The following is a 12,291-nucleotide window of genomic DNA, read 5'->3' on the forward strand; positions in this document are numbered from 1 at the left end:
GAGTCAAAAGTTGGTTTTTTAAGTGTCACTGTGGTCTTTCCTGCAACAGATCACTACAATAAACAGATACCCTATTTTATCAAATACTGCTCGGATAGAACCAAGATCCAAAATATACAAATTTAAATCACATCTAGAGAGTAATCCTGACAACAACAGCTTGAATGCACACTAAACTCAATACTGATCAAGTCTCTGTCCCAACTACTTGCAAATTGCAATTAGATACACTGACCAATCCCAGACATTGGATACTGGGTTAAAATCAACTAGGAGAAAGTGAGGACTACAGATGCTGGAGATCAGAACTAGTTTGTAGAGGGCGGAGAAGAGCTTCTTCAAGGAAGAACATTCCCGAAGAAGGGCTTATGCCCGAAACGTCAATTCTCGGGTTCCTTTGATGCTGCCTGACCTGCTGCAACACATTTTTAAGATCTGCTACTGGGTTTCCTGGGATGCTGCAAACTTGAACCACACTGCTAAATGAACAATTGAGTTTAGCTTCTTAGCACATGCAAAATAATCACTTTGTTTGGGGAAAATTTATTGCTGGGCACTTCTGACATTAAATCAGCATCAAGTAATTCAACTGTCACACACAAGACACAAAGAATCAAAGATGTACAGCATGGAAACTGACCCTTCAGTCCAACTCGTCCATGCTGATATCCTATACAAATCTAGACTCTTGTCAACAATTGGTCTCCACCCTTCCATCATATTCCCATCGAGATGCCTCTCAGATGTCGTTATTGTACCAGCCTACTCCAAGTCCTCTGGCAGCTCGTTCCATACACTCTCCACCCTTTACATGAACAAATTGCCCATTAGGTCTCATTTCTTTCCCTCTCACCCAAAAGCCAGACCCAGTATTTCTGCACTGCCCCAACCCAAGGAAAAGACCTTGCATATTTACCCTATCCGTGCGCCTCATGATTTCTAAACCTCTGTAAGGTCGCCCCTCAGCCTCCAATGCTCCGGGGAAAACAGCCCCAGTCGATTCAGCCTCTGCCTGTAATTCAAACCCTCCAACCCGGCCAACATCCTTGTAAATCTTTTCTAAACCCTTTCAAGTTACACAACATTTGTCTCATTGCAGGCAAACCAGAATTCTTCACAAGTAGACTCATAGTAAACTCATGCCCACAAACGGTAGTTGATGTTGAATAAAAGTGAATAAAGGAAGCTAAATTAACCAAAAGACCATAAATTTTCCCAGAAACACAATCTAGTTTTAAGCAGGCGTGATGGACTGCAAGGGAGCAGAAATGCCTTTCAGGGACACATTGCTACTCCCTCAAAAGAATAACCTAAATGGAAACCCAACCTGCACCTTGACCGCAGGCCTCCGCCTTCCACAACGTGGAGACGTGTACTGACTTACAGCTTCACAAGTGCTGCTCAACTCCTGCAGAATGAACCTCATCAGCATATGATTCAGTGCAATGCCAAGTTAGCCAACAGCAATGTACGTCCCTCATGGCTTCACGCTTGCTGTCAGTCCAGACCATAGACACATGCTGCTCAAACTGGTATCCACACTCAGAACACTGCTTCTGTGTGTTCTTGTCCAATGGCAATAACATTTCAATGTCCACCAAAATTATGTTTTAAATCAATACTCCAGAGTACCCACAAATGTGAATTTTGCCTCCAATGCAAACAAACATAGCTATTTGTTACCATCACAAAAAGCTTTCACATGATTACAAACCCATGTATTTATCCAATCAGCACTGAAGGTGTATTACCAAAAATTGAAGGATTTGAAGCCAAGACAGACAACAATCAAATAAAAGACATGAACTTAGCTTAAGAAGATGAACATAAACAGCTTGAATGCAGCAGACATCGTAACATGGACAGGTTACACATAAAATAGCCCAGCATGGTGATGTATATCACGTGAACTTATCTCCAGGTAAACTCAACCTTACCAATGATTAACATAATGAAGGGGAACTTAAACTATCTTCTCCACATTCTCTGCTGGAATTCATCCGAACAGTTTGTTAGTTCTGGAAGAATCAAGATAAACTTGCGCCAAAAACTTACTGCTCCAGGCCGGGGACTGGGCACTTTGTCAGAGTATCGGCCCCATTTCTGTGCCTGGTCCCGGTATTCTTTGAAAGGTCCATCAAAGGCACGTTGAATGTCTTCAATCCGGTACTGGCAGACAGCAGACATGTCCACATCAGCCCTATGAGCAAGCAGTAAGAGGTCATGACACCAAACAAGCTGCTAACAAAAATTTCACATTAAAGCTCTCATTTGCCATCACAGCAGAGACGAACAGACTGACATCAAATGACATGCAGTATCACCATTGTTCAGTCAGCACTTGGCACCCAGCACCAACAGATGGTTATTGCATTTATCAGAAGTGTTTCAAGCTGTTCCGTCACTCCTTTGCCTAAATCTCGGTTATGTTCCAGCTCTACTGCCTCACACAGAGAGGTACAGCAGTGTCATACTGTCTGGTGCGGTGGATAACACGGCTGCTTCACAGCACCAGGAATTCAGTTCCAGCCTCAGCCGACTATTTGGGGTTTGCACATTTTCTGTGCCTGTGTCTCTTGCCACAGTCAAAATATGTGGACCTGAGGCAGATTGGTCATATTAAGTTGCCCACCATGGTCCACAAATGTCAAGGTTAGGTGCGTTAGCCATGCGAAACACAGGCTAGGGGAGCTACATGTGGGTGGACAGTTCTTCAGAAGCTTGGTGGGTACTGCACAGGCCAAGTGAACTGCTTCTAGACTGCAGAAGTTCTACAATGCTATTAAACCCATCTTGCAATGTCTTCACATCTGATGGTACAGTGTATGTAGTACATGAAAAAGCCAGGCTTTTACTGCCAAGTCCTGGACATTGACCTCAAATTTTAGCCTTTGACCCAATCTTCCTATCACTGCCATATTTTCAGCATGCTCCATTAGAAATAAAAGATTGCTGCAGAAATAAATAAGTGCTGAGGGAGTGTCCTCATTTCAAAAATCTGACAGCAGCAACTCTGGAAAGCTGAAGGTAGCCCTAACTGCAGCTTTCGGCCGAAGACAGTAGTCAGCTCTGATGTAACACAATAGCTGCAATTTTGCATTATATCCACAACTTCCACAACAGCCACGCCATTTAAACTAATGGGGCCAGATTTTGCCAGTATTGGTATGAAAGGTTCCTGTTCTCCATATAATGGTTGAAATTCTGGAAATGCGTTGAAACTAATTCATGTGGAGAAAACACACATCATTGCAGAACTGACTGTACATCATTCATTAAGTTGCAAACGATTATGCCTATGAAAGCAAAACATTATCATGGAACAAAGCACAACTGATTTACAAATTTGCAAGCAGTCTGTGTAATGGTACAATTATAGAACCACAGTTCAGATACAGACATGTTTCCAATATATTTGACAACTGCTCAAACACATCCAAATCTAACGTTTTGCATTCTTGATCAAGTGCATAAGTTCATCAATACCATGCCAATTTCGTTTTGCTCATCCACGTTGGCTGCATTATTTTTTCTTCTCAATAAATGTACTAATCACAGCTTGCCTCCCTCAACTCCTTTCACAGCTCTCTTTTCAAACAGCATTTGCACATTTACCCTTTCATAATTGCAATTAGTGGATACATTTTTTGGACGTGTCTTCAGCAAAAACTTGGGACAAGCTTTTCATCACAGAAACAGTTCAACTAAGCCACAAAACAAGGTCTCCTGGGTAAATATTCATCCCAACTGGAAGTGCATCCCTGAACTCACAATAAAAGCCACATTTCAGCCTTTTCAGAGGAAACGATCTCAAGTTGAGGGTAACAGACAGAAACGTCAGCATGTTCGGAAATCTAATTCCTTCCTGCTGGGATTGTGTGTTGCCTTCTGTGCAGAGCAGAGCAGCAGTATCTGCACCTCCAACATTGTCTCAGCAGTCACCCTCCCTCTGTTATCCACCATCAACTTGATCACCTGTCTCACACAGTTTGCAGTCTAACTTCTCCCTGATAAGGCAAAAATTCTCCAGCCTGTCACATTTGTCTAATTCTCCAGGGACTAATCAACACAAAGTCTCACTCATGCAGCCTGCCACAGCACACATTTGCAGCTTTTATTCCCCATGTGTTCTTCACACACCAGCTGAAATGGCAAGACTGACTTCCACCCAATTGCACCATTTTACTTGCCAACAAAAACACAACACACAATGTTTCTTCCCCTACCAACATCTCTCATCATACCCAACACCCAAGTCCATCCCCAAGAAAGCTTTACTCTGGTTCAATTCTACATGCACGGGCAGGTGCCCCAGGAGCATCTGCCTTCAAATGTGGGGAACTACAGCTTACAGTGCTAGTAGGCTGTGGCCATTAAGACACTGTATCGAAGCAGACCTTATCCATTCTGGGCACAAGCAAACTGTCTTCATTGGGAATCAGTGGACAGCCATCTTGGATGAGGAAAATACTTGGTGTGACTTTTGCCAGACTTAACTTGGCAGCAAAATGACCCTGACTGGACTAATTACTCACTTCACCTTGTCCAAACCTTCATGATCCAATGGCTAATCTGCTGGGGTGAAGAGGAATGGATGCTCCAATCACCAGCTCTGGGTATAACACAGGGAACCAGATGCAGTGAACCAATATCTTAAATTTTGTAGCACATCTTTGCAATAGCATTGTGCCACACTTGCCAGTGTAAAGGAAGTCTGACAGGAAGCCATTCACTCCAATTTCATTTGCAACCATGACATTTTTTACAGCTCAAGCTGAACTTTTCACTTTGCTGCATGCAATCTCTTTCTTCCTCTCGAAGGCTAGATCAACTTAGAGTGGGTGTATTGCATTCTGACAGACTAAATCATCGACAAGGTTCCAGTTGAGCCAACAACCTCCCTTCCCCTTGCACGAACAGTGGGAATGACTTCAGTGTTGAACCAACCACCCCTGTCCCGGCACCAGGTCCGTCAGACATCCAAACAATGCTAAAATCACAGTTTCCTCAGATCTCCTCCGATTTTAACCCATCCTCTGTCAATGTAGAAGCTACATACTGAGCCCCAAGATACAGCAAATCTCACCAACTTCACGTAATGCACAGGATGACTCAAGCAATATCAAGTAGCAAATGAGCCATTCTATGGCTTATAGTGGTCATATGTGGGACCACATGACATATGAATGCTACACTCAATAGCAGTGATGAGGCTCTGTCCCTAGATCAATTCTTTCCTAACAGTAGTGAGGGATTATTAACCCTGGACAGATAGCCAGTGAGTCAGTCCAAGCCTTATGGACTTGAGACACCACTTGACATTTGAATCAACTAGGTCCACATTTATATATCTACACGACTGTCTCAGCCAAGTGCTTTTGAACAGTACTGCGAGTGCGAGTCAAGTCTTGATGGCAGGAAAAATCAGAATGGAATACCAACTCAACTTACCATTGTGCCTGGAAGATACCAAAGAACACAGTCTTCTGCCAAGTGACATCGTTCAGTGTGTAAGTAGTCTGGATCTTGTTGAAGTGAAGCTGTAGCTCAGGGACTGAGCACAATAAGCGGGCCTTCAAGAAAGTTGTCCATTTTTTCTGAAGAGTTCGAGCCCCACCCATATCACCCTGCCATTGAGAAAAACCTTAATTTGCTTTTATCGAACAGCAAGTGCAGTCATCATCAACAGTAACAAAACACATATTTGTCCTCTCCCCAACCCTGCTATTCACTGTCTAAGAAAAAACAAAGGTTTTTTTTATTTAGTTCACTGATGGCTATGGCAGAAGAATTTTGGCCATGTAACCAAAACTCAATCTGACCAACATTAAGAAATGATTATCCCCAGCCATTAGTTCCCTGTATTGACATACTGGTGCAACATAGCACAGAGACAGCACGGTGATTAGCACTTCTACCTCTCAGCACCAGGGACGCAGGTTCAATTGTAGCCACGTGCAACATATTCTCCCAGTGTCTGCATGAATTTCTTCCTGCAGTCTGAAGAGGTGCAGGTCAGGTGCATTAGCCTGGACAATAGAGATGGGGTGGGGGGAAGCTCTTCAGAAGGTCAGTGTGGACATGTTGGCCCAAATGGCCTGTTTGTACACTGTGGGGATCATATGATTCTGGGTCCTTAGAGAAATTTAGCAACAAACTCAAAGCTTGGCTTGTCTAAAATGGTTCTCAAGTTGGGATTCAGTTTGCTGAATGAAGCAGCACATGAGTACCTGAGCAACAGCGTTATTGCTAGCAGCATGGCATTAAACATTTAACTTGATCACTAATTCCCATTTCCCTACCTTGGGAATTCCCATCTTTAAAAACTAGCAAATGAGCAATTAAGTAAGACGTTGAATAGGCTGGAACTGTTTTCCCTGGAGCATCAGAGGCTGAGACATGACTTTATTGAGGTTTATAAAATGATGAGGTGCATAGATAGGATGAATAGACAAAGTATTTTCCCTCAGGTGGGGGGGAGAGAGAAGATTCCAAAACTATAGGGCATAGGTTTAGGGTAAGACGTTGGCATCTGTTCTGTCTTACTTGATGCCCTCAGTAGTTCTATGGAGACCCAAGTGGAGATGGTGAATGGTTCACCAAGTGGTGCTTGTCCACCATCATAGCTTTGTATCACAAATTATTTTGGAGGAGGCATGGTGGAGAGATTACAAACAGAATTCAAAGTAAAAAAGAAATCATCAGCCACACAACAATGAAGTACTGAATGGAAACAGAGCAAGGTTGGGGAATAAGGAGAGAACAGGGAACAACATGGACCCTGCCTTACAATGGATTTTGAAAACTGACGCAATGAATGAGGAAATTTCTTAGTAACAATTTACTGCAGGAATTAAGTGGTGGCTAGAAACAAAGAAAAGGTTACAAAAGGCACCAGATGTTCAAGCGCAGAGGATGGGAGGTGACATTTGCAATGGTTACTTGGAGAGGGGAAGGTCACAAGCATAATACAATAAAAGGAGAACCAGTCCACAATGAAGGCCAAAGGAAATAACAGATTGCGTTCAATAAAGGATTACTAATTCTTGCCAGTGTGACGGGGAGAAAGCAGTCAGAATGCACATCTGTACAAATGAATTTAAGACTTACAGATAAAATCAAGTTGCTGATTTACCCGTTGTGCACATTACCCCTCAAGGCTAAAAAGTTGAAGTGAACCATCTTCACATGTTTGAGTCAGTCATATTGGTCCAACAAACACTGATAGCATAAACATGCTTCATAACTATCAGGTAACTGTTTCAGCTCAGGCTCATCTAACAGGAATCTTTGAGAGTCTGCTTGACACAAACTCATTCAATTAAACCATAACCTTCAGGCAATAGTTTGCCAAGAGTCACAGAATGCTGGCAGTGGACAAGTACATCAACAGGCACTTACACAGTAAATTATACTTCTGCCTTCCAGTTATCAGAATCAAGGACAGAAGGAGATGATGGAGAAAAGACATGGACACTGCCTTCATACCATCACCAGGTCCTGACTTCTTTTGTCCTCTTGCTTTTGCAGTGTTGGGATTTTCAGAACTTCATCTAGGTGAGTCTATCTGCCACATCATACCTTTGGCCATTTCCTAGTGACTGACATTTACTCATCTTGGACGTTTCAACTTTCACACGAGTAAACAAGAAAATGCTGGTGAAATCATCACCTGTGACCTTGGAACCAGAAAAAGTCTTTCACGTGAACAGTTCAGCTCGTGTTTAAACGGCTCGGTATGTGATCGCAAAAGTGTAATGCCGCCAAAGTGAAGTAATGGGACAAATGGATTAAACAATTAAAGTCAGAGATGTACAGTGCAGAAACAGACTGTTTGGTGTAATTCACCCATGCCGACCTACATTACTCTAGTCTCATTTGCCAGCATTTGGCCCACATCCCTCCAAACTCTTCCAATTCATATACCCATCCAGATGCCTTTTAAATATTGCAATTGTACTAGCATCCACCACTTCATCTGTCAGCTCATTCCATACACGCATCACCCTCTGCGTGAAAACATTGCCCCTCAAGTCCCTTTTGTATCTTTTGCCTCTTGCCCTTACGTTCTGGACTCCCCCACCCCTGGGAAAAGACCTTTGTCCGTTTACCCTATCCACACCTGTAACCCTTCAACTTCCGATGCTTCAAGGAAAACAGGCCCAGTCTAACTCAGCCTCTCCCTATTGCTCAAACCCTGGCAACATCCTTGTAAATCCGTTCGGAACCTTTGCATGTTTCAAAACATTTTTCCGACAGGCAGGACACCAGAATTGCATACAATATTCCAAAAGTGGCCTAACCAATGTCCTGTACAGCTGCAACATGACTTTCCAACTCCAGTACTCAACACTCCAAATCAATAAAGTAAAGCGGACCAAATGCCTTCTCTATGATTGTATTTACCCGCAACGCTTCTGTGAAGGAGTATTGAACCTGCACTCCAAGGTTTCTCTGTTCAGCCACAATCCCCAGGACCTTACCATTAAGTGTATAAGTCCTGCTCCAATTTGCTTTTTCAAAAATGCAGCACCTCGCATTTATCTACATTAAACTCCATCTGCCACTTCTCAGCCCATTCTAATCTGAGGTAACCTTCTTTGATGTCCTGACTGTAACAACATAACCAATGCGGATTACTTGCAAGACTCATGATAAAAAGCTTAACATGTAACACAGCACACCGGCACCAATCAGGAAACTCACATCCATCAGTATGTGGTCAACTCATCCAATTTCTAAGAGCAAATATGGACATACGTGCTTTATTTAAGTCATAACTACTTGGACAGCCCACTGTGCGTGGCTGAAAATTAGAAATCTTTCACAAGTTATCAGCATGAATGGTAGGAAGCTCTTCACTGTTGGAGTTGCATGTGGAGCAGGGCAGGGCTTCTTTCTTGTTTTATGTCCTCTGTCTTGGTCACAGAGACATGCAATTAGGTGTTAAAATTAGTGTCACAATTTGAAACTTCAACTTACAGGTTGCAGTACTGCTGCAAACTAAGGTTGTGGGGATCCACACCATACCATAACATGCCCTAATGTGATGGACTCTATCTTGTTTACTGGTCAAAATGTTTGATTTAACACACTGAAAACTGACAATTTCTGCCTTACTGTTGGAAACCGTTAGTACCAGTCACATCACCACTGCTTCCCATCTCCTGACATCACACAACTAACATTAATGGAGACTCCTGATGTCTCCAACGGACTATGTTGGCAACATCCTTTTCAGAAAAGCCACTATGATCACAGTGGAGCTGAACCAGGCTCATGCACCGAGTCAGGAGGCAAGCCAAAATGTCAAAGCTCATCTTACCTTGCACACACGAGCAACCCTGGCCACCACCTGCTCTTTGTAACAGTCGTACTCAACTGCTCTCTCACTGAAGAAAAAGTAGATCTTATCATCATCCCCCATCGCACTGTCGGCACTTTCTTGGACATATGCGGAGCCAACAAAGTTTGGTTCTGAAATAAATAGACAACAGTCAAACTGCATCAAGGAACAACCCAACTGACCAGCAGGTGGCACTCCCCTATGTGATTTCAATCCCAAGTTTGGCTATTCCAATAACGTGATGTTTGTGTTAGGGACATAAACTGGGAACAGTGAGCAAAAACCAAAAGAACTACAGATGTGCCAAGAGGAGGGGAGGTTACAGGATCCAAAAAGCTAACTCCAATTTCTCTGTTCAGCTGCTGCCAGACCTGCTCACATTTTCCAACAATTGTTTTGATCTCTGGAACAAAGACCACCAAAGGTTTCCAAGTTGCCCTCCTAATGAAGGGCTCCGGCCCGAAATGTCGATTTTCTTGCTCCTCAGATGTTGCCTGACCTGCTGTGCTTTTGCAGCAACACAGTCTGCAGTCTCACAATGATGTGTGCTCCTTAGAAACTAGCATCTGTGACTTACAACCACGTCTTTTCATAGATCAGATCAAAAAGTCACAAAGCACCCCTCCACTCCCTTCCTTCGCGATGGAGAAGAATGTATTTGACCATCTCCAAGTGAACAGTCTCGAATCTGGTTAAATGTTGGCACAGGGCTCGTTTCTGAGAGATCGCAACCCCCGGCAGACTTTAGCAAGAGATCCCATTTTGGCATGTCATAGACCAAACCATCTTCAACCACTGGAACAAGCCAAAACTAGCACACAATATTTAGTTGCTTATAATTCAGATCACTGACTGCTCTTGGTGTTTGGCTGCCACGTGGAATGCTCTCAGATTCAGATCAGCAAGGTCTGCATCCAAACAGGAAAATGCCCTGATGCCATTCTCACTGACCAACTGACTTGGGCAATACTGGACAAGATAGCACAACAGCCTACTGAAATGGGCAGTTATCAGACAATGCATTCTGCAATGCAAGCAAGGGTCCTAAACTGCTGTACAGCAGAGATTGACACTTGCATCCCAAAAGGCTCATATTACATCTGGCTGCCCGAACCGGAGTTACTGGATTATTGGTGGACTGGTAGTACACAATTAAAAAAACTAGATTGAGCAGGGGAGGGGTGAATGATGAAATGAGATAACCTTAAGCTGTACTCTGTGGTTCCATTTTCCTAATGGCTACCAAGAAATCAGGGTGCCATTACAACAGTGGAAACAAAGCAGACTGCAAAGGAAGAGACAACTTCCAACATTCAGCCCCTCGGTACTGATCTGTTCAGATTTCAATTTTCACCTAAGTCTCTAAGATAACCTGATGTGCAATGCTGTGATTCACTTTATCCACCCCTGGCAAATCCAATTTATATTTTTGACTCCCTTGATCACTTTGAGACAGAAATTTTATCTTCAAACTCCCACACTTAGGCCCCGAGACAAGATGCAGCATTCTTTCCACTCCTTATCAAACCCAATCAACATCTTCAGTCTAGGCACCAATCACTAAATGATTGGTAGCCTCAACCTATCCACAGAATACAACTCTCTTGTTCCAAGTATTGATCCTCTCCCAGAGAGTCATGAAAGCTTCACAATATCTGCCCCATCTACTTCTGCAGTCAAGGTCACAAAAGGAACACAATAATTGACATTTCGGCCCTTAATCAGAAATGAGGCTTGTGGGCCAGGGAGGGGCTGGGGAAATATCTGGGAGTGCGATAGGTACATGAAGGTGGCGGGAAAAGGCGATAGCTTGAAGAGGAGGGTGGAGCGGACTGGTGGAAGGAAGATGGATAGGTCAACAAGGCAGTGCCAAGTTGGAGGCTGAGGACCGGGGAGGGGAAATGAGGAAACTGGTGAAATCCTCATTAGTTCGAGGGTCCTAAAGCAAAAGATGAGGCGTTCTTCCTCCAGGCGTTGGGTGGATAGGGTGTGGTGATGGAGGCAGCCCAGGACCTCCATGTCATTGATGGAGTGGGAGGGGGAGTTGAACTATTCGGCCACAGGATGATGGGGTTGGTCGATGCGGGTGTCCCGGAGATCTTCTCTGAAATGTCCCTATCTCCCCAATGTAGGGGAGAGCATATCGGGTGCAGCAGATACAGTTGATCACGTGTGCGGAAGGACAGGTAAATTTCTATCAGATGTTGAAGAATTCTTTGGGGCCTTGGACGGAGGTGAGGGAGGAGGTTCATGTGCAGGTTTTTGCACTACTTGCGGTGGCAGGAGAAGGTGCGGGGGGTGTTGGGCAGCGTGGACCAAATGGGCTCTCTGAAACACAGATAGGGTCACAAGTTGTCGCCCTGTCTCCCTGATGTAGACATCGTTTCAGAGAACAACTCTGGGACACTTGTGCCAATCAACCCCACTGCCCCATGGGTGAACACTTCAACTCCCCCTTCGACTCCATGAAGAACATGCAGGTCCTGGGCCTCGTTCATCGTCAAACTCTAACCACCTGATACCAGGAGGGAGAACGCCTCATGTTCCACCTTGCAATCCTCCAACCACACGGGATCAAGGTGGATTTCACCAGTTTCCTCACTTGCCCCTCCCCCCGCCCACCTCATCCCAGATCCAATCTTCCAACTCAGCACCACCCTCTTCACCTGTCCGCTCCACCCTCCACTCCATCACCTTTTCCTTCACCTTCATCTATCTGCATTCCCAGGAACCTTTTCCTCCCCCTGTGCCCCCCCCAACCCCCAACCCCCCCCCAGCCACATTCCTCCTCCCATTTATCTCTCAGCCGCCCTGCCCACAAGTCTCATTCCTGGTGAAGGGCTTACGTCTGAAATACCGATTCTCCTCACCTTGGGTGTAGCCTGACCAGCTGTGCTTTTCCAGCACCACATTCTTCACTCTGATCTCCAGCATCTGCAGTCCTC

At 44.3% G+C, this 12,291-nt stretch overlaps 2 protein-coding genes across 6 annotated transcripts in view; one reads left to right on the plus strand and one right to left on the minus strand.

Moving 5' to 3' along the window:
- Positions 1-7,815, plus strand: part of LOC132836963 (receptor expression-enhancing protein 1-like) — a 57,212-nt gene extending 49,397 nt beyond the window's left edge. The window contains exon 8 of the mRNA XM_060856556.1: positions 7,531-7,815. Coding sequence (XP_060712539.1) covers positions 7,531-7,557 — 27 coding nt within the window. The 3' untranslated portion in view covers positions 7,558-7,815. The remainder of the gene's footprint in view (positions 1-7,530) is intronic.
- Positions 1-12,291, minus strand: part of sema4c (sema domain, immunoglobulin domain (Ig), transmembrane domain (TM) and short cytoplasmic domain, (semaphorin) 4C) — a 101,283-nt gene that overhangs the window by 7,472 nt on the left and 81,520 nt on the right. For all 5 annotated transcript variants that reach the window (XR_009647410.1, XR_009647411.1, XM_060856552.1 and 2 more), the window contains 3 exons: positions 9,326-9,477; positions 5,452-5,627; positions 2,056-2,200 (listed from right to left, as the gene is read on the minus strand). Coding sequence is in view for 3 of the 5 variants with exons in the window: in XM_060856552.1 (XP_060712535.1) it covers positions 2,056-2,200; positions 5,452-5,627; positions 9,326-9,477 (473 nt within the window). In the remaining 2 variants the exon portion in view is untranslated. The remainder of the gene's footprint in view (positions 1-2,055; positions 2,201-5,451; positions 5,628-9,325; positions 9,478-12,291) is intronic.

This window comes from Hemiscyllium ocellatum, chromosome 48, assembly GCF_020745735.1.
Source record: "Hemiscyllium ocellatum isolate sHemOce1 chromosome 48, sHemOce1.pat.X.cur, whole genome shotgun sequence".
NCBI lineage: Eukaryota > Metazoa > Chordata > Chondrichthyes > Orectolobiformes > Hemiscylliidae > Hemiscyllium > Hemiscyllium ocellatum.